The sequence below is a fragment of the Portunus trituberculatus genome, chromosome 31 (genome assembly GCF_017591435.1).
Source record: "Portunus trituberculatus isolate SZX2019 chromosome 31, ASM1759143v1, whole genome shotgun sequence".
NCBI classification, from domain to species: Eukaryota; Metazoa; Arthropoda; class Malacostraca; order Decapoda; family Portunidae; genus Portunus; species Portunus trituberculatus.
In genome coordinates, this window is record NC_059285.1 from 23,613,095 (window position 1) to 23,638,156 (window position 25,062).

At 37.8% G+C, this 25,062-nt stretch overlaps 1 protein-coding gene across 1 annotated transcript; it reads right to left on the reverse strand.

Moving 5' to 3' along the window:
* Positions 1-5,813: 5,813 nt before the first annotated feature.
* On the reverse strand, positions 5,814-23,794 carry LOC123511110 (E3 ubiquitin-protein ligase UHRF1-like). The gene is made up of 5 exons (XM_045266732.1): positions 23,780-23,794; positions 9,766-9,900; positions 9,438-9,581; positions 9,269-9,313; positions 5,814-6,059 (listed from the first exon to the last, which is right to left on the reverse strand). The coding sequence occupies exons 1-5, from the start codon at positions 23,792-23,794 to the stop codon at positions 5,814-5,816; spliced, it is 585 nt and encodes a 194-aa protein (XP_045122667.1).
* Between the last annotated feature and the right edge of the window lie 1,268 nt (positions 23,795-25,062).

A 25,062-nucleotide genomic window follows, 5' to 3' on the forward strand; every position in this document is an offset into this window, starting at 1 on the left:
AGTGTCAGAAGTAGTTGCAACGTAGGCTGGACGTTGACTACGCAGTTTAACTGCTAATTTGATGGAAAAATCCAAAAGACTTTCACCTTTTGTATACTGATACTGGAGGGTAGATGCAATGTGACGTTCCTCTGGATTTAGCAATTGTATGTAATATTGAAATTCCATGATAAGACGAAAAGATTCCTCATCTAGAGTACCATTTTGAAACCAGGAAGAGGCTTTGAGAGAAGAAACAGCTTGGTTAGCTAACTGTGCAGAACGAGCCTGTGCTCTGCGGTAATCTGAGTTTCCAAAATTATGTAACATTCTTTCTGCAGCATCAAAAACCCCATTGAAAATTGTCTGTCGGCTAAGCAACACGAAAATTTTTAAAAAAGTTTAATTTAATCTGATCATAATCATAGTTTAGAACTTTAGGATTAAATGCAGTAGCAGTCATAAGGTCACCAGCCAATGATCCAGAGACAAGATGAGAATGTACAAAAATAATTTTATCAGCTCCTGAATGAATTTGAGAATTACTAAGAACATCTTCACATAGTTGTAAAAATTGAGCAGGAGAATATGTGTCAATATCTTCTCCATTGAATTTTTGAATAGAAGAGTCATGTTGTAGAAGTTTAATAGCTGGAGATGCTACAGATGTAAGAGGTAGTGTAGCATTTGTAGTGGATGTAGTCACAGTAGTGAAATTATTATTATTATTATTATTATTAGTAGTAGTAGTAGTAGTAGTAGTAGTAGTTGTTGTTGTTGTTGTAGTAGCAACAGGGTCAGACATTGTGACAATTTGTCGATAATAAGATTTACCACTGCGTAAAAACATACACAAAAATGTTATATATATATATATATATATATATATATATATATATATATATATATATATATATATATATATATATATAGTTACCACTCCAAAAGAGAAATTGTGTTGGACCCCGTACAGGTGTGCTGTGTGCGTGTACACGTACATAAACAGACGATAACTTGAGTCACAGACAGGTTAGACAATCACTCAACATACAGGTCTGCTAAGCGCTCACTCTGTGAAAGTGAATATTAGTATAATAGTACTTCACAGGAACATAAGTGTATCAGGAGAAAAATAAAATAAGATGAAATTATACTAAGTACACTTTTCACAATATTCAAGATATAATAATGATAATTTACACTATAAAATTAACAAAGTGCTGTACTAATTACGTTAATATAATTATAAATAAGAATGTAATGAAATAATTATGAAAAGTTGACAAGCAAAATGATTATAGTAAGTGCACAATAAAAGAAAATATGAATATAGGAGTTACCCCAAAAATTTGAATAAAAGAAAACTGCGTGTCTGAGGAAAATCACGTAAAATAAATAAATAGATGATATATGCACACGTAAATAAAGAAATCACAGCATATAATGTACAATAAAACATCAAAACATGCACAATAGTGTAATAGTAATCAGCACAGACAAAAAAAAAAAAAAGTGTAAATGTGTACTCACTGAAAAAAAAAGTGTGTGTACACTTGCAAAGAAATCAGTATTTGGTACCTCAACCAATATAATAAATATGGCGTCTGTCCAGAGCCAATCAGGAAGCTCTTGTGCCATAGGCGACCAATCATAACACTTGGCCTCACTGGGGACCAATATGGCGCGCTTTTTTATGCGGGAACACCACTCACTGCTACACAAAAATATCCATAAAAAAATAATCACTGTAGTTATAAAGTTTTACTCACGACAAGTGATACTTATAAAGTAGCAGATATGTATTGAGTGGTCCTCAGCTCCACTAAAATCCTTGGGGCTGTAGAAACAGGTCAGGGATGGTAGGCTGGGGGCAAGCAGGAAGGCATCACCTCACTATCACTAGGCTGCATGTGGCGGTGATCATGGGCTGTGGACGACACACCAGCTGCCACCATCAATATGTCCCGGTGTGGTTGAAGAAGAAACACTGGGGGTCTTTCCCTGTGTTTATTTGTAAGATACAAAAGCGTACTGAAGCTTGGAGACATTGGTAGCGAGTAGACTTGAGGAGGCTTGTAGAAGTTGCCGGCAGCTAGAGTGAGACTTGTAGTCGGTAGCGAGCAGAATGAGGCTTGTAGCAAGCGTGATGATGTAGAATTACAGTCTAGACAACTGGAGTCTGACTGTAGACTGTAGAGTGTAGAGGTAGACTGGCTGTGCCGGACAGGATAACCAGTCAATACCCACGGTCGCAGTACACAGGGTAGCCATTACATTACATTACTCCGCTTTAACAAGTAGTCTGTCTATCATAATTACCTTAACAGCGGAACACGTCCAAGGCATTCATAATGTTAGAGCAGATCGAGTACAGAATAAAAAATATTGACACTGAATGGATGCTAAATCCTAATATCTTTAAGAGGCTGTGTCAGTGCTTCGGAACGCCAGATATTGACCTGTTTGCTTCCCGAATCAATGCCCAAGTTAAGACTTACGTGTCCTGGAAACCTGACCCCGGTGCTGCTGGTATTAATGCTTTCATCCTCAGCTGGACCAACAAATCCTCATATGCCTTCCCTCCTTTCAGTATTATTGCCCGAGTACTGAAAAAGATCCAGGAGGACGGTGCGATGTTGCTTGCGATTCTGCCCCTCTGGCCAACACAAGCATGGTTTCCATGAGCTCTCCAACTGCTGATTCAGCCTCCGCTCCTCCTACCTCACCATGCCCTGACCCTGCCACAAGACCCCACTCTCAGGCATCCTCAGTCACACAAACTGAAATTAACTGCGATGATGATGTCAGGCAATCTTTCACTAACAGAGGCCTTTCGCCACAGGTTGCACAATTTCTCCTTGGCTCATGGAGACAAGGCATAAAGTTACAATATGGGCCACATATCGCGAGATGGGTGTCTCTTTTGTGTCAGGCGGGAAGTCAATCCTTTTCAACCACCTACAAATTTTTTGTTAGATTATCTATTGCAGGAGTTTAAGAAGGAGGAGGGTAGAAGCTATAGTTCGATGAACACCATTCGCTCTGCCATATTGCCTTTATTGATGATACGCCCGCAGGAACTCACCCCCTAGTTAGCAGATTCATGAGAGCTATGTTCCAAAAGAGACCTTCCTTCCTGCGATACCAAACCACTTGGGATCTAGACTTGGTGCTTAATTACATAAAAAGCCTTGGTTCAAATGAAGATTTATCTCTCATTATGTTGACTGGAAAATTAACTATGTTGATGCTTTTAGTGTCAGGCCAGCGTGGTCAAGTGCTACATCTACTCGATGTCAGAAATATGATAAATTCAGACTCTCGAGTGTCTTTCCAGATAGATGATCCTCTAAAAACATCACGGCCAGGAAATCATGTCGCAATTGTCCTTTGCAGCTTATGTTCCAGCCAAACTTTAATGTGTTCACACGACAATCCTGCATTACTTGCATAGAACTCAAGATGTAAGGGGACACATTACTAAACTGTTCCTGACCACTAAACCACCCATCAAGGTAGCATCTAGAGATACTTTGAGATGCTGGACTAAGGAGTTCATGGGAGCAGCTGGTATTAATCTTTCACTTTTTTCACCACACTACCACCAGGGCGGCATCATCCAGCAAGGCAACATTGAAATTGCCCCTCTCTACCATTCTGACTGCTGTGGGCTGGTCCAGAGATTCCACATTTGCAAGATTTTACAACAAGTCCATAGCTGCGAGTTGGCAGTTTGCCTTTGCTATTTTGTCATAATTTCATTCTGTTGTACCACGACTTAAGCTCCATGCTGGAGCTTTTTTATTTTTGTCCACTTATCTTTTGGGTTGTGTACTCACTTTGGTGTTAATTTTCATTGGATTGTACTCCACACATGGCTATCAATTTTGGACACTGTTAAATATACATGGTGTGTTGGGTGTTGTCACAAATACAAGGTGTATTGGGTATTGGAGGTTGTTAAATATGTGATGTATTGGGTATCGGACGTTATGCTTTTATTTTTCCTGCTTGATGAACTTCTTGGGGTTCTTATAGGTTTAAGGAAGCACTCTAAAACTCTCATTGAATGCTGTGGTGATGTCAGTTTTAAAGATCGTGAAATGAAATTGGTAGATTAAACAAATACTTACCAAGTGTGATGTTTGATTGTAATTTCACGAACATTTAAAACTGCGTCACTGAGGCATTAAATGCCCTCTCTGCCGCTCTTCTCCTTTGCCCGGTGACAACCTGGTTCTGGCTGCTTCCTCAAACCTACTCTCTGAAGACTGAAGCAGGGCTGGTGCCGCGGGTATCTCATTTAATGCCTCAGTGGCGCAGTTTTAAATGTTCATGAAATTACGATCAAACATCACACTTGGTAAGTATTCGTTTAATCTACCAAGTTCATGGTAGACGTCTTCACTTCGTCCCAAGATGACGTGATGTTATCTAAGGCGTGCTTAATGTTATACGACTTCCACCATTCACTGATAGTGGGTTTGCCAGGCCCATCTGTGCCCTTTATCAGTTGCTGCATGGTTTGCCTCTTGTAGTAGGTTTTTACTGTTTCCCATGATTATTATGAATATATTTGTGCTTACAATAGACCCTTTAATATTCCATTTATTCATCTAATTAGTAATGCATGTAAGTAATATGTAATGCAGTTAAAAAAAGGGGGGGAGGGGAAGAGATAATAGGCTCCAAGGGTGGTCTAGTTAAAGTCAGTACTGTTAATGACATGCCAAGTTCATGGTAGATGTCTTCGCTTCGTCCCAAGATGACTTCATGTTATCTAAGGCGTGCTTGATGTTATACGACTTCCACCATTCACTGATAGTGGGCTTGCCAGGCCCATCTGTGCCCTTTATCAGTTGCTGCATGGTTCACCGCTGGTAGTAGTTTTTAAGTGTTTGCCATGATTATGAATATATTTGTGCTTACATTAAACCCTTTAATATTCCATTTATTCATCTAATTAGTAATGCATGTAAGTAATATGTAATCCAGTTAAAAGAAGGGGGGGATGGGAAGAAATAATAGGCTCCAAGGATGGTTAAGTTAAAGTCAATACTGTGAGTGGTTGGGAGGTGTGGCGTGGATGACGTCATCACCCCTAGTCCCCCGCGCTGGGCCCTCTTGGATGACATGAGCAGATACCATATCTGTGAATTTTTCTTACCGTATATCGAATCGAGGGTAGTAATTTCCAAATACCATAAATGTGAATTTACCATATATACATATATATATATAAGAAAAATCACAAATTTTGCCAATCCTGTAAGGATGGAATGTTTTGATAAGGAGAAGAGAAGGCTGTTCTGCCAGTCATTCCTCTGAATGATGCTTCTCAACAATGGACATCAAAAGTATACATAAATCTTTTACCATGGTCATCCTAAGGGGAAGGATGTTTACAGGAAAATGCATCAGATACAAAGAAATGAATAATATCAATTAGCCAGTCTTTATTTGTGAAAGCTAATACATGTTGAGCACCTATTCATTACAAAATAATAGTAGTAACTTCTATAGTATAAACACATGTGTCACATAAGTACATCAGTTAATGTTCATTTGATATGATTTCTGAAATAGAAATATATAGTATCCATATTCATTCATTGTGACCTACAGTGTAATGTGCAGGTTACTGTTCTTTATGTCCACTTGCATAAATATATCATTTAAGCTAAAAACAAGGTATTTATTGAATATAACTATGAAAAACATCCACTGTACAGTGATAGAATCTACTTCAAGTATCTAGCAAATATGCCCTTCCAGAATTGTTTTAATGAACCTCCATTGGTGACTCAAAATACATCTACAACCATAAGATTAGTTCAGCGTGAAGCATCATATCCAGGGAAGAGTGCCAAGAGGCACTTGCTAAGAGGCTTGTTGACTTCCAATTTGTGATCCTTTCCAAGGTCATGCCTGCAGGCTGGGCAGGTAAATACCTTAGCCTTGAAGGAGCGCTGAAGGCATGTCTTGCATACATTATGAGCACACTCAGTAGTCACAGGCTGGAACACCAATTCTTGACAGCAAACACACAAAAATTTGTCTTGCACACTGCTCAGAAAGTGCTGCAAAATATAAAAGAAAGTCAAAGAAATAAATCTGAGGAAAACTGAAACATATCTTAAGAGAATATTATGATTACTTATATGGAAGTATATTAAAATTTAATAGAATTTTTAAAATATTTCATTTCATGAGAATGAAAAAAGTTAGAGATCAGATATCAGGCAAAAGATTAGACAATAAGATAAAATTGCACTAATGCAGATGCTAAGCTAAGGAAGCATCATACTGCACAAGTGATGTAACAAATGAAAGAACAATTAATGGAGGAAAGATATAAAGAAAAAAACATGAGGATTTGATTTCAGGATAAATTTTGAATGGAGTACTGTATTTAACGGCACATTGGATGCACCTTTTAAAAAAAATTTTGGCTGAAAATATCACTTTGCATCTAATATGTGAAGTTGAGACCTCCTGTAGGCTAATCTTCTCCCTGATGCTCACTAGGCTAGTTCAGGATCAATACTTTTACATACCCTAACTGCATACATCTTTATTTTATTGCTGATATTATTATCATTACCAGTATTATCATTTCAAAAATAAGTAACCATAAAAATGAAAGCAACCTAACCTGTGAGGCTAAGAGTCATGTTTATAAATATCAGCCAATCTGGAATCCTGACTTAATACCATCTGATGGTGAAGAGTAACACCAGGCTCATGATCATAACAAAATAAATCAACACCCTCACCATTATGGCAGCAGGAGGAAAACAAGACCAAACTGCACAATTTTCTACAAACTACAAGTGGTAGATTATCCCAAGGAGAACATTAATAGAGCAGCAGCAAGGGCTTTTTGGGTAAAAAACAAAGGAAGAAATCTTATGTGTCTGGTGAAAGCAAGAAGACCAACTGAAGAGTGCAAGGAAAAGTAAACATAACATTCATTCCCCAGCCCCACATTTACCAGAACTTGAGGATGACATAAAAACATGAGCAGTAAATGAGAGAAATTCAGGGAGAAGTTTTTCCATAAAAATGATAATTCATGAGGTCAGGAAAACTTAAAACTCTTTTCCTGAAAATGGCCTGGTGAAATAAGGGGTGCATCTTATATGCCTGTGCATCCTACATGCTGCCAAATACAGTAATAAGTAAATGAAGCAACACATATCCCCTGGTGTATAATTCCCATTGACAATATAGTAAAAATCTGAAAAGTTGAACTCCAAAACTTCAGAATTTTTCTTGCTAATCAATCAATATCGGGATCACTAAAAACTAAAAAAAAAAAAAAAATAAATAAAAAAAAAATAAAATAAATAATAAACAATAAATAAATAATAAAGTAAAATAAATAAAAAATAACAAAATATAAAACAAAAAAGAACTAAGGCTATGTCAACACCATGCACATGTTTGTTCAGTGGTGCTGATTTGAGTATTTGATTGTACACACTATTACTCCAATGGTTTCTCATACTTCCATACTGCATCCATTGATAGTTTGTAGAGGCATATATCTCCCATGCACATATATTACTATGACAGTAATGAGTCTTCTCATATCCACCTCCTCTCCTCTCTCCCTCTCCTTAAACATACTTCTCATTCTCATAATTTTTGCTCATCTCTTCTCTCCTATGCTTTTTTATGCATCCACATTCATACATAGATTATACACTAATATAGCTATCCTGAATTCTTATCCATATAAAAACATGCTTATAGTAAGGAAAAAGCACGAAAAATATGATATTTTTCTCCTGACTCAAGGCCTCCATTTCCAAAACATGAGTAAAAGTCTTACCTTTTTTTTCCTTGTTTCTTCTCACTCACTGACCATTTTCAATGTCAGACGCTGGCTGCTAAAATCATAATTTATTACTCAAACTGTGGCTGACAGTGTATCATTCATCAAAACAAATGCCAATGCAGAAGCTGGGTGTGAGTGCATGTGTGTATTTATCTAGTTGTATATCATTACAGAGTTTGAGCGGACTCATAGTGACATATCTACTTTTATCCAACTTTTCCTTTAATATACCCACATTTTCTGTTGTTACAATCTTTTCACTCAAACCGTTCCAGATATCCAACATCCTATATGGAAAAGTAAACTATCTAATATTCCTAAAACACTGATTTTTCATAATCTTGGAGTGTCCTTTCATCCATTTATCTCCATCTTCTGTCAGTCATACCAGGTCTTGTCTGTGTACCTTTTCCATACAGTTTACTATCTTATAAATCTCCTCCCTCCCTTCTATCTTTCAAAGTTGGTATATTCCCATTTCCTTCAATACTACTTCATAGGTAAGATCCTTCATCTCTGGCATCATCTTTATAGCTGTCCTTTAAATTCTGTCTAATTTCTTGATATCATTTTGCATATGTGGAGACCACACCACTGATGCATATTCAAGTCTGGGTTTTATCATAGTGGTTATGATTTATTCTATCATACACTCATCCATGCAATTAAACATCACCTTCATATCTGTTAAGAGTCTTATTATGTTGAAGTAAATAACCCGTTTATGTGCCTTTCTCACTGCCCAAGGCTTTCTTCTTCCTCTCATCCCTATTCTGTCCAACCCTCAAATACAAGTGTTAACTGGTATTCTCAATCATTCATACCTTTCTCTGGTAAACTCTGGAACTCCCTGCCTGCTTCTGTATCTCCATCTTACTACAACATGACTTCTTTAATAGGAAGGTTTCAAGAGATTTGTCCCTCTCTTTTGGATAATTCTTTACCAATTTTTTAGGGAACTTACATTTCAAGTGGGCCTTTTTTTTTTCTTTAAATCTTTTGTTCCCCTTGGCTAGTTTCTCTCTTGCATAAAAAAGAAAAAAAAAAGGGGGGGGGGAGGAAGTGCTGAGAAGGACAAGGAGAAGCCATCCAAACGCCATTGGTAACAACACACAACCTTGGAGCGTAGGTGTTAACACAATGAAGGTTGAAAATGGAATGACAGGCATGGCAGAGAAGGTGTACTGGTGGGGAAGATGGGGGGCAGATGAGTGGGGTTGCACAGTTACCATGTGTGCTGCACCCTTCACTGAGGGCTTTAAATTCTGGCATTTCAACCTCAGAAATAAGTAGATGGACCCTAGTCCTACTTATATGAGATAGGTAGGTGTGACAAATCAAGTATAGTATAGCTGTAATGGATGCCACAGCAATATTCCTTTTTTCAATAAGATATAAGTCATGATAAAGGGGTTACCATACTTAAGGATACTGAATGAAACTTACCACAGTGTGACAACACTCTGTATATGTGGTTGTAACTCTTAGGTACTATGGCAGGTTATAAGTATAAACTTTATATAAACCTTAGAGCATAATTACTTACACAAAAGAGGAATAGTACCTTAGACTGATGTAGTTGAGGTTCACCAAGAAAAATTGTCATTTTACTCACCACTTGGCCTTCAGGAAGTTTTGTCTTACATTCATCCCACATTCGGCAGTTTTGGTTGTCTTTTCCTATTAAGGCCTCAATCTCCTTCCCAATGCTGTATCCAAGCGCCTTCCTCTTCTTTACTGGTTCATTCTTATCCTCTTCCTAGCATCAAAATACAACATTAGGATACAAAATACTGCTACATTTCCAAGACTAGAATTAAAAGTAAAAAGCAATAGTGCTGAACTCTGGAACTCCCTTCTTGTTTCTGTATTTCCATCTTCCTATGACCTGAACTTATTTAAGAAGGAGGTTTCAAGACATTTATCCCATTCTTTTGGCTAACTCTCTTGAACCTGCTCGAGGACTGGCATCTAAGTGGGCCTTTTTTGTTTATAGTCAAACCACACTCTGGAGTCACTTTAGGTGGGGCCGGAAAAGGGGACTTCCCGGCTACAGCGTTGCCAAATCTCTCCCAGTACTAGGGCAATTAAAAAGGATTAGAGATCACATGACCCTTTTAAGCCTACACCACCCCACCACCACCCACCTATCTCTCTCTCTCTGCATGATTTTGTAGAAAAGGGTAAAGAAAACTCTCAAAAAACTTTCTATACGTTATATATAAGTTCTTTCTCTCGGCTGTGTATTGGTCCACCACGATTCGTGACGCTTCCTTCCATCTTGCTGGGTGGGTGGCCAGGTGATGAGTGAATGACCCTGATCCACCTTAATCCCCGACCCCTGACCTGCCTGCCTTCCCTTCCCAGACCTACCTGACAACCCAGCAAAATAGCGTTGCCACGCGTCGTGTTATTTATGTATGTATACTAATTGCTATTATGTATATTACAATACTACAGTGCATTCATAACACTACAAACCCTTACTGAATCTAAAAAAGCATTTAATGGGAAATAAAACATAAGAATAATTAGTAAATAGGTGACGAATGACACAAAGTGATATATGTTGGGGTTGATTTGGCATAGTGGCGAGCCGGGGATTTACCGCAGCGTCCACACCCAGTGACTCCAAAGCGTGGTTTGACTATAGTGGTTTCTGTTGCCCTTAACCAGACTTCATCTCTTACATAAAAAAGAAAAAAATAGAAAAAACACTGCATGCAATCAGTATTTTTTTTTATTCAACTCTGCATATTCAGTAAAATATCTAGTTTTATTAGCAGAGGAATTAGTTACAGGGTTTATCAACTGAGGTAAAAAAAAATAAGAGCAGTGTCCCACATGAATAAAACTTTGGCGTTAACATTTTAGGAATATTCCTCCCAAATCTACATTTTTATGTTAGTGTTTTTTTTTTTTTTTTTTTTTTTACGGTAAGGCCCATAGCGCCTGTAGGCACACTTGAAGAGTGTATTGGAAGCGCTGTTCAGCTTCCGCCCATTAGTGGTGCAGGCAATTTTATTTATAGGGTATTGATCAATAACAAATATAATTAACCTTTTTATATCTGCACTGCAATGTGCACCTTTATCATATCACTTTTTATACACCAGTCACCTATAACATTTTCATTTGTTATAATTCATCTGTTAGTCACCCTCTAAACTTAATTTCTCTATTCACTACCACTGATATTTCTGAAATAAATCTCAGTTGCATAAACTTCTTTTGTAGTTCAATATAAAGCTGTTAAATGATTCCTTATTATATGAATGAAGGACATCAGATATCCATACATGTGTGTGAGAGAGAGAGAGAGAGAGAGAGAGAGAGAGAGAGAGAGAGAGAGAGAGAGAGAGAGAGAGAGAGAGAGAGAGAGAGAGAGAGAGAGAGAGAGAGAGAGAGAGAGAGAGAGAGAGAGAGAGAAATATTATAACAAAAACACTCATTTGCTAAAGCACTGTATCAAACACAGATTGTAATGAAACTGGACACTCAAAGAGCAATCAAACACAGATTGTAATGAAACTGGACACTCAAAGGGCAAGAGGACATTAATTGCATCCAGTCATGCAAAACATCCACCTATGTATGAGGTACATCTTGCATATAAATGGGGGTTCCATTCAACATTCCTTCTCAACTCCTTTCCTCTACCAGACAGTCTTGAGCTGGTCTCTTTTTTTTGCAATGTTACATCTCTTGCTATTTCCTACCACTGTTTTCAAACTTCTTTTCTCATCTTGCTAAATCTATGCCTCCTCTCCTCCAATGTCCTGAGAGTACAAAGTTCATTAGTTTCTCTTCCCCTATCTGTCTACCTATAATGTAAAAGTCAACCTGTACACTTAAGCCTCTGCTATTGCACCTTCCGCTATCGTTTTAATACCATTGCACAAACATAAAAAGCTGTACATATGACTATATTGCACATGAAATTACTGCAATCACACGCCTGTCATTCAAAAACTCAAGGGTTATAATATCACCTATTAATAAAAAAATTTTGTTTTTATTTTATTAAGTAACAGTTCTTCACTTATTTCCCCAATCTACTCATCCACCTTAGCTCCTAATCATCCACAATGAGGTACCGTATTTGACGGTATATAGGACACACCTTTCTCCAGTACTTTTACGTAATCTAACTGCATGCATCATTATCTTATTGCTGGTATTATTATCACAACCAGTATTATTACTTTTAAAAAAGAACTATTGTAAAAAATCAAAGCAATATAACCTGTGAGGCTGTGACTTATGTTTATAAATATCAGCTGATTGGCACTCTGATTCGATGCCATCTCACAGTGAAGAGTAACAGCTAGTTCATAATTATAACAAAACACAACCACCTCACCATTATGGTAGCAGGAGGTTAAAGTTTGGTAGCAGGAGGCTAAAGTTTGAGCAATACATTCTCTTATAAACTAAAAGTGGTACATTAAGCCAAGGAACATGTCCTTTTTGGGCCACCACCTATGGAAAAAAAATAAATAATAAGTATCTGGCGACAGCAAGGAGACCAAAAAAGGTGCACAAGAAAAGATAATTGCTTGCTTGTGTAATGTGTTGCTAAATTGCTTTCAACAGTATACAGTCAAATCTTGATTAAGGGGATCGTCCGGTGGCCATGGTATCGAAAAATCTGAAAAATATCAAAAATCCCCAAAACACCACCAAAGCAGCCCCAAACATATGGCAACAGAATGATGGAGTATTTTGGGGAAATACGCTAAAATATGTGGGGTATTTAAACTTTAAAGGGCCCCTGCCACGCCCACCGCAGCTCGAGGCTTCCCCCCTTCCAACTCTCTGTACCATAAAATATGATATTAAGCATAGAAAAAGCCACAGAAAGTGGTTTCTTTGGTAAGGAAAGGTGGGCGCTGGCAACTTAGTACTATGGCATACACAGGAACACACCCTCTCCCCTTCTATTTCAGTGTCCATGTGACTGCGATGGGAGGAGGATCTATTGAGTATCTCGCCTGTTATTTTACGCCTTGCAAGCCACAATCCAGCCTATTTTACCTGCCTTTTTTTGCCTTACAATATCTAAACAAACGGTCCAAGTGGAAATTACAAGTTGTACTGACCATGCATGGATGGGGGACACCCTCGCCTTCGAGTGACTAATAACTACAATCATTGTAGGGGCGGCCAGGTGCCATATGAGTCGTACAGAATATTCTAAACATGCCTAAAAAGGATATATGATGCACATGGTGGTGTATGAGCACGAAATATCCAACCCAAATAAATGTACAGGGTCATAGAGGACGAAAATGACATGTCTGGGGTTTTTTACCTTTTTCTCAATTTCCATTTTTTATCATTCAAATCGAATTTTCTCCCACATTTCTCAACGGATTTTTAATTTTGAGGTATCATTTTGAAGCTCAATGAAGCTGCTACACTTCCATCTCCTAGAATTTGGAATCTTTTTTTTAAGTGCCGCAATATAATTTTATTTAAAAAAAATTGAAAAAAAATAAAAATTTATAATGGCCATCAAAATCCAAAAATCTAAATTCTATGAGGTGAAAAATTTTGATATACAACATACTTCATATCCGTACTGGCAAAATTGAAATATGTCCTCTAGTGACAAAGTTTATAGAAAAAATATATTTTTTTTTAAAATTGATTTTTTATTTTTCATGCAGTTATTTATGGGTCAATTCGCTTGTAGCTACTAAACTAACATCATGTAATAAACATCCATCAGCGAAAAAAAAAAAAATTACCCAAGTACCTCTTTATTTTCGATTTTTCAAAAACCTCACTGGACGGTCCCCTTAATGTGAGTTTGAATAACGACTTGATATTTAAGGAGATACTATTAAATGACATGATTTATTCAAGTTAACAGACGTTAATTTGATTTGACGACATCCATGATGCTTCTGGTAGAAACCACATTGGGCTCAGATCCAAGAAACTTAACAATGAGCAGAGCAACTTCCGGCCATGAAATGGTATTCAAGAACACATAGGGAGACATTGTTGCTATAGTAATGAGGTTGCTAGCAGATTAAATGTAAAACCATCTCCCAAGGAGATGCTACTGTTTCTTATATACATTAATGTTCACAAAACAACATTTCTATTTACTTTTTACAAGTTATACCACTAAGAAAGGATTGTTTTGCAATGCAAAGTGAAATCTTGTATGGAACACGAAAAATAAAACAGCAGACAAAGAGGCATTTTTCAGCAGCGGCAACTTCTTCCTCTTCTTGTAACCCTCTTTACCTTGTTGTGTGTTGCTTTCACCACAATATTTGTGTTTCCACCCCTTTATTGCCTACTATAATGGATATCATACCTTTGTATTCATATACGATCATACCTTGACTCAGTGGCACTGATTGATAATTCAGAGACACTCCATTCCTTCTCATGAGATGAAAAATAGAACAAGGAACAAAGTGAAAATCAGAATGGACGAGGATGAGGAGTGTTTTTACCCTAAGCGGCAGAGTGGAACTTGCTAAAAATTATATCTCAGGCTTCAGACTGGAGGATGACCGTAAGAACAGAGAGAGCTTATTGAGGAGGAGGGTCATACACCTGGAAGACCTAGTGAAACACCTGATGGCTAGGCTAAAACCGTGGAAAAGGACAATGAGATCATGAAGGCAAACACTGAAGTGTTGAAGAAAAACTATGATGACCTGGAGAACAGTTTGTGCTAGTGAAAAGAAAATGGAAGATAATGAAGATCAAGTGAGGAAAATAAGTCAAAAGCAAAATCTTTGGAAGATGGACCAGGATTAGCATAAGGTTAGTCTTAAAAAAGATAATAGAAGAAAGGAAAGGGAACAGGAGGTTGCCAAAATGGTAGTAATGATAATTAAGGAAAAGGAAAAATATTTTAGGGATACTGTGGAAAAAAAAAAAGTACGTTGTTATCTTTGGGTTAAAGGGAAAAAAGCTATGCCAATTAGACATGAAAGAGAAGAATATGAGAAAAAGCAGGCTGAGATAGTAGTGATGGAGATGAAGGATGATGAAGGGGAAGGCTAGAGATTGAATGAAGAAATTGAATAAGTCTATAGACTGGGGAAATATGAGGGAAAAACATGTCTGTTAAAAATTAGAATAAGATCGTAAGCAAGCGCTGAAGAAATCCTGGCAGGGTCATGGAAGCTGGCAAGGAAAGAAACGTATGGTTGAGATGCAATCTAAATGAAGAGGAAAAAGCTACACTCAGGCAGCTATGGGAAGCAGCCAAAGAAAAAAAAAAAAAAAACTTAAACAGACAGCAGAGGAGAGGACGAGCTACTACTGGAAGGTCAAAGATGTGAGACTGAGGAAGTGGTACACAAGGAGGGAGAACAAAAGGAAAATAAGTATCACTGCAGAAGAGAAAGAGTATTAAAAGTCATAAATACAAATGCAAATGGTATTCTAATGGCAAAATAGAGTTGAATGATTATTTAAGAGAAAACAAGCCTGACATCGTGGGATTAACTGAGACCAAATTGTATGGAGGATTTGAAGCATTGGATATTGAGGAAAATAGCTACAGTATATGGAAGGTAAAGAGAAACAAAAAAGGGAGGAGCAGAGATGTTACTTGTAGAGAAAGATTAAATAACTTATGGAGAAGGGAGTGCTGAACTGCTGAAAGCAGGAGTAAGAATTCAAGGAGAAAGAAAAACGGACTTTGCCGTTGTTTATGTCCCACCCAAAACAAACTCATGGGGAAATGAAGAATACGAGAACATGCTTAATGATACCAGAAAATGTTTCCAGAGACTAATTGAAAAGAGTAATAAAAACATTACAGTGATGGGTGACTTCAATTGCAGGAAATAGTTTGGGAAGACCTGAACACTGAGGGAGGAGAAACATCTTGGGGACATATACTATTGCTTCTAGCAGTGGATAATATCCTAACTCACTGGGTGAAGGAGAGCACTAGATATAGAGCAAATGAAGAACCATCACAATTGGACTTAGTAGTATTTACTAAAGAACCAGATACTCGATAACTTGGAATATAAGAATCCAGTTGGTAAAAGTAAGATGTATTACTTGAATACAGGCTGAAAGAAGGAATGGAAGAAATTAAGAACAAAGACTATAAAAATAGAAGATACAATTACAATAAAACTAACTCTGCAGAATTACGGAAATACTTTGAACAAGCAGTTATTATTATTTTATATATCGGAGAAAACTGAAGATGAGTCGAGTATTTCAATGGACAAGTATATTGAAGGAAAAATTAAACATGTGCCAATCAAGAAAATAGACAAGCCTATAAATAAGGAGTGGTTTAACAGAAGATGTGAGATAGCAAGGATGGAGAGAGAAAAAGTCTGGAACACATGGAGAAGAAATAGAAGACAAAATCATTGGTTAGACTACTGTACACCCAAAAAAGAAACGAGTGCATCAAGATTTGGAGAATGGAACAGAAAACTATGAAAAGGTTATAGTGAAGAGGTGTAAGGACCAGCCAAAATTGTTTTACATATCTATAAAAGGCAAGTTGAAAAACAAAGGAGAAATAAGCAAACTGAAATACAATAATGAAACATACAAAGACCCAGAAGATATGGCTGGAGTGATGAACAACTGCTCCCAGTAAGTCTTCACCAGAAAAAGCGACTTCCAATGTCAAACCCCAGTGGAATTAATTGATGGTGTTTGTAAATACAAGTGTCAGTAGAAGAAGTAAAGAAAGTAATGGAAGAACAAGATGTAACGAAAGCCTCAGGTCAAACATCAAACTGTATTGTAAAGAAATGCAGTGACCAGTTAGCAGATAAAGTCCACATCATTATGAGTTCCTTAACAGAGGGTAAAGTACCAACAGACCAGAAAAGAGCAGATTTTGCACCCATATTCAATGGGAGAAATAAGGAGGATCCATTAAACTACAGACCAGTGTCATTGACCAGTGTACATAATAGCAAAAATAAGTGAAAGGATAATAAAGAAAAAATGAATGTAATATTTGGAGGAGAAAGGTATGTTGACACATAGACAGTATGGATTCAGAAGAGGAGGATCATATGTCACAAATTTAGTAAGCTTCTAGTCTAGAGTGATTGACATGGTGGAAGAAAGGGATAGCTGGGTGGACTGCATCAACTTAAATCTAAAGAAGGCATTTGACAAAAGGTTACTGTGGAAACTTGAACAAAATGGAAGACTAAAGGGAGGACTTCTGAAATGGTTGACTTTCTAAGACATAAATGGGAACAATTATTATCAGAGATAAAAAATTGGCCTCCTGGAAAAGAGTCTTGAGTGGAGTTCCACAGGGGCTGGTATTACCACCAATAATGTTTGCAGTGTATGTGAATAATATACCAGAAAGTATAGACAGTTGCATCAGTTTGTTTGCAGATGACACTAAATTAATGAGGAGGGTGAATAGAAAAGAAGATTGTGAGGCACTACAACAAGACTTGGATAAAATAGCAGAATGGTCACTCACATGGGAAATGGAATTAATACAAAAATGTGCAGTGTATTAGAATTTGGAATGAATAAAAAAAAATGCTCAAGAGTTTACTCAATGGGGAATGAAGAAATTAAAAAGAAGTCTGAAGAAAAGAACAAGGAGTAACCATTGTGGATAACTTGTCAGAAAAGCACATAAATAGAATTACAGGAAAAGCCTATGAACTTTTGAGAAATATAAAGATGGCATTCACTTGCATAGACAAAGATATGATAAAAAAAAAACTGATAACGACTCTAAAACACCCAAAATTAGAATATGCAGCTACAGTATGGTCACCGAACAAAAAGAAACACATTAGAAAACTAGAAAGAATATAGAGGGCAGCAACAAAACTTCCCCCAAGTTTAAGTGAATAGTCATATGAAGAAAGGCTATAAATACTAGGTCTTACAACAACACAAGTGAAGGGAAAGAGGAGATCTAATAGCAGTGTACAGAGCAATGAATGGACATAAAAATTAGATAGAGAAGAGTTACTAATCTGGGACACTAGTGACACAAGAGGACATAGAAAGAAATTAAGAAAGGACAACTGCAGGAGAAATATCAAGAAGTTCAGCTTTCCATAAAGATGTGTAGAGGTGTGGGATGATCAAGAACAATCAGTAAGTTCAAAGAAATGTTGGATTTTCATAGATATGGAGATGGGACAGCACAAGCATAGCTCTTTTCCTGTATGTTACAACTAGGTAAATACACAACAAGGTACAGAGGGTCACAAGAAGAAACAGCCATCGCCAAAAAAAATGCCTCCTCATCTCCTGCTTTGTTTTCTGTGTTCCATGCAAGATTTCACTTTGTGCATCACAAAACAATCCTTTCTTGGTGGTATGCCTTGTAAAAGCTAATAGAAAAGTTACTTAAGTATAGTGCTAAACTTGATAATTGCAAAACTTGCAGCACTGATAACATTGAAAAATGCTTATTCATTCTGACCTTTTAAGAAGCTGACTTCCCCCATTCCCCCACTCAAACTTTACATAATTATACCAAGATAAAGCAGTCAGACATCATGTTTATTACAGAAACTAAACTTAATGAAGCAGCAGAAAAAAAAAAAAAAAAAAATGGAGATGGAAACTATAATGTGTGGTTAAGATCTAGGAATAGTAAGAAAGGAGGAGCAATGATGTTACTGACCAAGAAGAGTATAACAGTGGAAAATATAGAAATGGGCAAAGTTAAGGTAGAAGAAATTAGAATTAGGACAAGGAAAGGGAGAGGGATAAAGAGATTTTGCAGTACCATCAAAAACAAATACGTGGAATCAAGATTATTATAAAGAAAAATTGAGAGATAAGGGAAATTGTTTTGAGAAAATGTTAGCAGAGAGTGGATATGTAACACAATGGGTGACTTTAACTGCAAAGAAGTATGCAAGGAAAAGTGGACCACACAAGGAGGAGAAGAGTCATGGGGATATACATTACTAAACTTAATAATGATTAATACTATGACCCACTGGAATGAAGAAAATATAAGAGTTAGAGGGAATGAAGAGGTATCTTGTTTACACAGGAAACTGACATCACTGAAGAAATAAATTATCAGTGCCTACTAGGTAAAAATGACCCCTTATTAATTGAATTTAGTCTGGCAAGTGCCTCAACAGAGTTTAGGAATGAATTTCACAAGAATGATAGATACATTTATAGAAAGGCAGATTTCACAAAGTTGAGAGAATACTTTGCAGAAGTTGAGTGGAACCAATTGTACACAGCAAATAATATTCAGGGAAAGTAAGATATATCTATGAATACTTATAGTGAAGGGATCAGCAGATATATTCCTAAAATCAAAATCAGTGAGATGAAGAAGAAAGAAGACTAGTATAGTACCTCACAAGATACAAATTAGCAAAAAGGAGAAAATGAAGTAGCATGGAATAGATGGAGAAAAAGAGGGACATAAGAATAGGAAAGAATTTAAGGCAGTAAGAAATTAATATCTCTGAATCCTAAGAGAAGAACAAAGGAACTACGAGAAAGATATACTGTATTTTACAGCTTACAAGACACACTTTTTTTCCTAAAAAATACTAGTGCGTCTTTCAAAATGAATGTTGTATTGTAAAGCAAGACCCAGCCTCAAGTGAGCTTTGACACTTGACCGATAACGACCTGGATTTGTATGTTGAGTCATTACAATATGATGTTAGCTTAACTACTATTTCATTAAGCCTTTTATATGATGTAAAGTCAGTACTTAGCTGTTACAAGTACAGTAAAGTCCCGGGTTACGTCGGTCTCGAGTTACGTCAAACTCGTAGTTACGTCAGTCCACTATAAGGCAATTTAAGATTAAAAAAATTGAAAATTTATAAATCGTAAAGTCCGGGATTTATTGTTATTGTTGGTGGTTGCCCGCCACACTGCCCGCCTCACGCTTTAATACAATAACACCCTGCCTCAGTTCCACCACACCATCACCCCTGGCAAGAGTGTTATCCTACTTCTGTGTTTACTGACTCAAGTTCTTAGTATCTTGCTCAATGGCACCAAAGAGAAAACTTCTTAGTGACAGCAGTGATGCTAAGAAAAGGAAAACCATTATGCTACAAGAAAAGAGGACATAATTAAAAGACATGAGAAGGGAGGCAGCAGCTGTGTGTGAGGGAGGGAAGAAAATGGGAAGCCCGTTACCATGATAACGGGGAGGTTGACGACCTTGAGGGCTCGCACACCCATCACAACAATAACAACTCCGGAGCCTTCGCCTGGGCCACACGACACTCGCAGCTGACTTGCACCGTCTGCTGATCCCTATTGCCCTTTTCTATTGCATTTCCTGCCCCGCCGCCCACGCTTCTACTCCCACCACACTGCACTACGCTCCCAGCTGTCCCCCATGGGCATCACAACATTCGACCTGCCCATCCTCCTGGCAGCCTCAGGCGTCCACCCCTCTCGGCAACCTGCAGTCCTTCGCGTTCGTGGCCCTAATCAACAACAAAAACAAACTTGTGTTTCATATTCCTACATACTTGTAAATAATATAACAATATAACCTTTAACTTACCTGAATGACAATAAACAATGATTGGTTGAACACTCCATAATATGCTTTGAAATGTACGGAAACTCGAGTTATGTACAAAATCGACTTACGTCATGTTTCAGGAACGTAACTCTGACGTAAACTGAGACCTTACTGTATTTTCAATACCATAATCCTTCCTGCAGCCTACTCGCATGCGGAGAAAACGGGCCGTTCCCTCGTCTCATAGCAACACACACATACACACGAACACACACACATGCCAGGTGCCTTTATACCTTTATTAATAGAACATCCAAATGGCTTACTCATTCAATCAAGAGTCAAAACTCCACTCGTGAATTATATTTACATAGATAAAGCCTATAAAGCACAATTGCAAAAGAATATAAATATGAACTGCAGCACTGACACGTTCGGTTTCAGCAATCGGACAAGTGATTATGCAATACAAACAATATGTCCAATATGTGCCGTTGCCCGCTACTAAAACAAGAAGAGATGGACTGCTTCACTTTGTGTACGTATTTACCTATGGTGTTTTTATTTACATAGTTGTAAATAAATAAGTGCTGAAACAATAGTGTCTTGCAGACACCTTGCTTCTTATACTTTTGTGTTTAGTGGTCGGGTATATGGTGACTTTTTTTTTCCTTAGAAATTTCTTTCAAAATCCAGGTTCCATCCTTACGGGCAGCAGATGCATGGATACAAGGATGAACAACGGCAGTCTTCCTTTCGACTGATTTAGATGCAAAAAACTCCTGAGGCCGGGGACGCTCCATGCCCGGCGATAAATTAAGTAAGTCAGCATTTTGAAGCTGGAAGGCTTCAATATTTTGTGACAGAATGGAGCAAACTAACCAATGATTCTCATATTTTGGACATTGTTGCACATTGTCATCTTAACATTAACGTTGATGATATTAGTCCATTATTTAGTGAAAATATTGAATATAATTTTAATGAGGAAGAGAAGGGCATTATTTGCCAAGAAATATCTCAACTGTTAGAGCTTAAAGTCATCAAGGAAACCCAAAGGTTAGAGGGGCAAATTCCTTCTCCTATTTTCTTGCTTAAGAAAAAAGATGGTGGTGTTAGGATGATTCTCAATCTAGAGAAGCTTAATGCACACATTCCCTATCAGCATTTCAAAATGGAAAATTTTGAACAAGCCATCAGGTTGGTTAACCCGTAAACTGCGGCATTCACATTCAGAGGGTGTCTCCTGGTGCGGCTAAATCAGCGAACGATTGACTTTCACTGAAAGATATATACTTTATAAAGATGTGTCACAGATACTTCATTTCACAATTCTGTAACTCAAAATTTACTGTAGCTACCATATTTCTAAGTATTTTTCGCCACAAAAATGGATTTCTGGCAGGATCTGGAGGCATTGTGGAGAGCGGGATGGGAGGGGGGTGGTAGGGGGAGGAGGCAGGGAGGATACACACAGACCGCTTATTGCCACTGTTCGTCGACGGACAGTGTTTTCAACGCTCGAATGTTCTCTCTCTCTCTCTCTCTCTCTCTCTCTCTCTCTCTCTCTCTCTCTCTCTCTTGCTTGCTTCAAGAGAAATAAATGATAAAACAAAAGTATTTTATTTCTATAATGGCAATTTCCGTATAAGTAATATTCTTTCCATTATTCTGACACTAATATTTTGAATCGCAAATGAAGTAAATGGCATCAAAGTATATTGAGTAAACAACATACATATGGAATGGATAAATTGGTCAAGTAAAATGCATATGCACTGGTTATTGTTCTAGCCCCTATTGTTTTACAATTTTTTTTCTCTCTCTCTCTCTCTCTCTCTCTCTCTCTCTCTCTCTCTCTCTCTCTCTCTCTCTCTCTCTCTCTCTCTCTCTCACACTTTGTTCAAAATAAATAAGTGAAACTAAAATACTACTCTTTGCTTGGTTCACAATAAATAAAGTAACGAAATATTAGTTCCGTGTAAGCCACAATAACATACATATCATACTATATATCTGTGTGTGTGTGTGTGTGTGTGTGTGTGTGTGTGAGAGAGAGAGAGAGAGAGAGAGAGAGAGAGAGAGAGAGAGAGAGAGAGAGAGAGAGAGAGAGAGAGAGAGAGAGAGAGAGAGAGAGAGAGAGAGAGAGAGAGAGAGAGAGAGAGAGAGAGAGAGAGCGACGATGAGTCATGTCTCATGACGCGCATGATGCGGGCCGGGCCGACACGCCTGACAGTGTTACAAACGTCTAGTGAAGATGGTCTTGTTTCCATAATCTTATTCGCTTTATCTCTTTTCTATTGTACAAAACAACTTCTATACTACTACATTATAGCTTCCTCTTACCATACATGAGACTCAATCTCTAATATCTATGAAAGGAATGCAATGTCGACTAAATAAAATAAAAACATAGTGTTTCATTGTTTTCCTTTATAAATATGATATAAATAACCAAATTCTTATTAGAAGGATATAAATTACTAAAAGAAAGGTTATTAGAACACAAAAAAATAATTTCAAAGAAATACGAATCACGGGAACTTTATGGTGCCTGTTTAAAAAGAGCGCTTCCAGAAGGCGTACAGCAGTTTGCCGCCAAGCCACCCAGAAGGCGTACAGCAGTTTTCGGGTTAACAAAGGTGATTACATGGCATCCGTAGATCTCAGATCTTATGATCTCAAAATAGCTAAGGAGCAACAGCATTTTCTGTGCTTCAAATGGCAGGGGAGAATTTATCAGTTTACCTGTCTCCCTAATGGGATTGCTGAAGGTCCCCGCTTGTTCACCAAATTAATGAAACCGGTCTATGCAAAACTGAGGGAGATGGGTCATGTCATCACTAGTTTTATCAATGACACTCTTATTACTCACAGCACCTTCAGTGGTTGTTTTGAAAGTATAAATGCCACAGTACAAATGCTCAGAAGGCTAGGTTTCTGTACTAATGAGAGTAAATCTATTTTAATACCCACCACACATTTGGAATATCTGAGTAATGTCACTGACTGAATCAATGATGGTTACATTACCTGAACGAAGGAAATGTAAACTTATTCACAGCTGTGAGGAATTATATAGTTGTGGTAGAGCTCGAATCAGGGATGTGGCCAGAGTAATAGGTTTGCTATTTGCTGCCATTCCTGCTGTTGAGATGGGTAAACTTCATTATAGGAAATTAGAATCTGCAAAGATCTCAGCACTGAGAAAAGTGAAAGGAAACTTTAATAAATGGATGGCCATCACTGATGACATGAAAATTGATATATTTTGGTGGTTGAACAATATTACACTACAAAATAGAAGAATCTTTCGGAGTGGCACAGAATTAGATCTGCATACTGATGCCTCGAACTCAGGTTGAGGGGGCTATCTGAATGAAAAACAGATTAATGGAAGGTGGACCTTTCTAGAATCAGATTTACATATTAATGCCAAAGAACTTAAAGCCATATTTTTGGCATTGCAATCATTTTCAACTTACATCAAAGGCAAACATATTCGGGTGTTTTGTGATAACGTGACAGCTGTTCACTATGTCAATGAAATGGGTGGCACAAGATCTGCTGTGTAATGACATTAGTTTACAAATTCGGAATTGGTGTGAAAAGAATGAGGCTTGGATTACGTGTTCTCATGTGCCGGGTGCAGTTAACCTCTAGGCTGACGCTGCATCCAGGAAGTTCAATGATAGGCATGAATGGAAATTAAATGAGGACATCTTTCAAGAACTTTGCAAACAATCTGGGTTTCCAAGTACTGACCTTTTTGCTTCCAGACTCAACAAACAGGTGCCTCGCTTTTGTTCGTGGCAACCTGACCCAGAAGCTAAATTTTTTTATGCCTTTTCAATTAATCGGTCACAGTTTGAGTTAATTTACGCTTTTCCACCATTTGCTTTGATCGCTAGATGCCTTAAAAAAATCCGGGCGGAGCTGGCACGACGTTGGATGATTGTGCCACTGTGGCCATCCCAACCATGGATGGGTGTGTTAATCAAGATGCTCATCAGGGAGCCATTCCTGATACCGAGACGGGGGAATGTATTGCGTCAGCCATCGACACTGGAGGAACACCCCATCATGACCCACATAAGGCTGATGGCCTGCCTCTTGTCAAGGGACACTTGCGAGAACATACAGTATCTTCGGCAGGCACAGACATCATCATGGCCTCATGGAGACCCGCAACCGCAAAGCAGTATCGACCGCACATTACTAGATGGCTACAGTTTTGTGGTAGGAAATGAATCAATCCTGTTAATCCCACTGTAGTTGATATTGTAAATTTTTTGTCTGATACCTTCCATAGAGGTGTAGGTTATGATTCTGTTAATACAGCCAGAGGGGGTCTTTCTTTGGGAATTGTAGTGGATGGTTATCGAGCTGGTATCCATCCACTTGTTAACAGGTTACTAAAGGGAATTTTTAACTTAAGGCCACCTTTACCCAGATTTGCAGAGACCTGGGATGTCCAGCCAGTGCTCCAGCACCTGAGAACCATGGATCCATTAAACTCTCTTTCATTAAAGGACTTAACATTTAAACTTGTCATGTTAATGGCACTTACACAAGCTGCTCGGATGCAAATGTTGCATCTATTGTTGTTGAGTGGCATACAAATTAAGAAGGAATCTATTTCAGTTTTGTTAACAGGAAACATTAAACAATGTAGGCCTGCCTTCAATGTAAGATTTGTTACTTTCCATGCATACTGAAGGGATAGTATGCTTTGTGTGTGTGAAACATTGAAGTTTTATATCGCGCA

Coding starts and splice junctions, on each gene's coding strand:
- LOC123511110 (XM_045266732.1), bottom strand. Junction 9,582..9,765: donor CCTCGAGCAGGTTCAAGAGA/GTTAGCCAAAAG, acceptor TTTTGATGCTAG/GAAGAGGATAAGAATGAACC. Junction 6,060..9,268: donor CAGAGTGTTGTCACACTGTG/GTAAGTTTCATT, acceptor TATATTTTGCAG/CACTTTCTGAGCAGTGTGCA.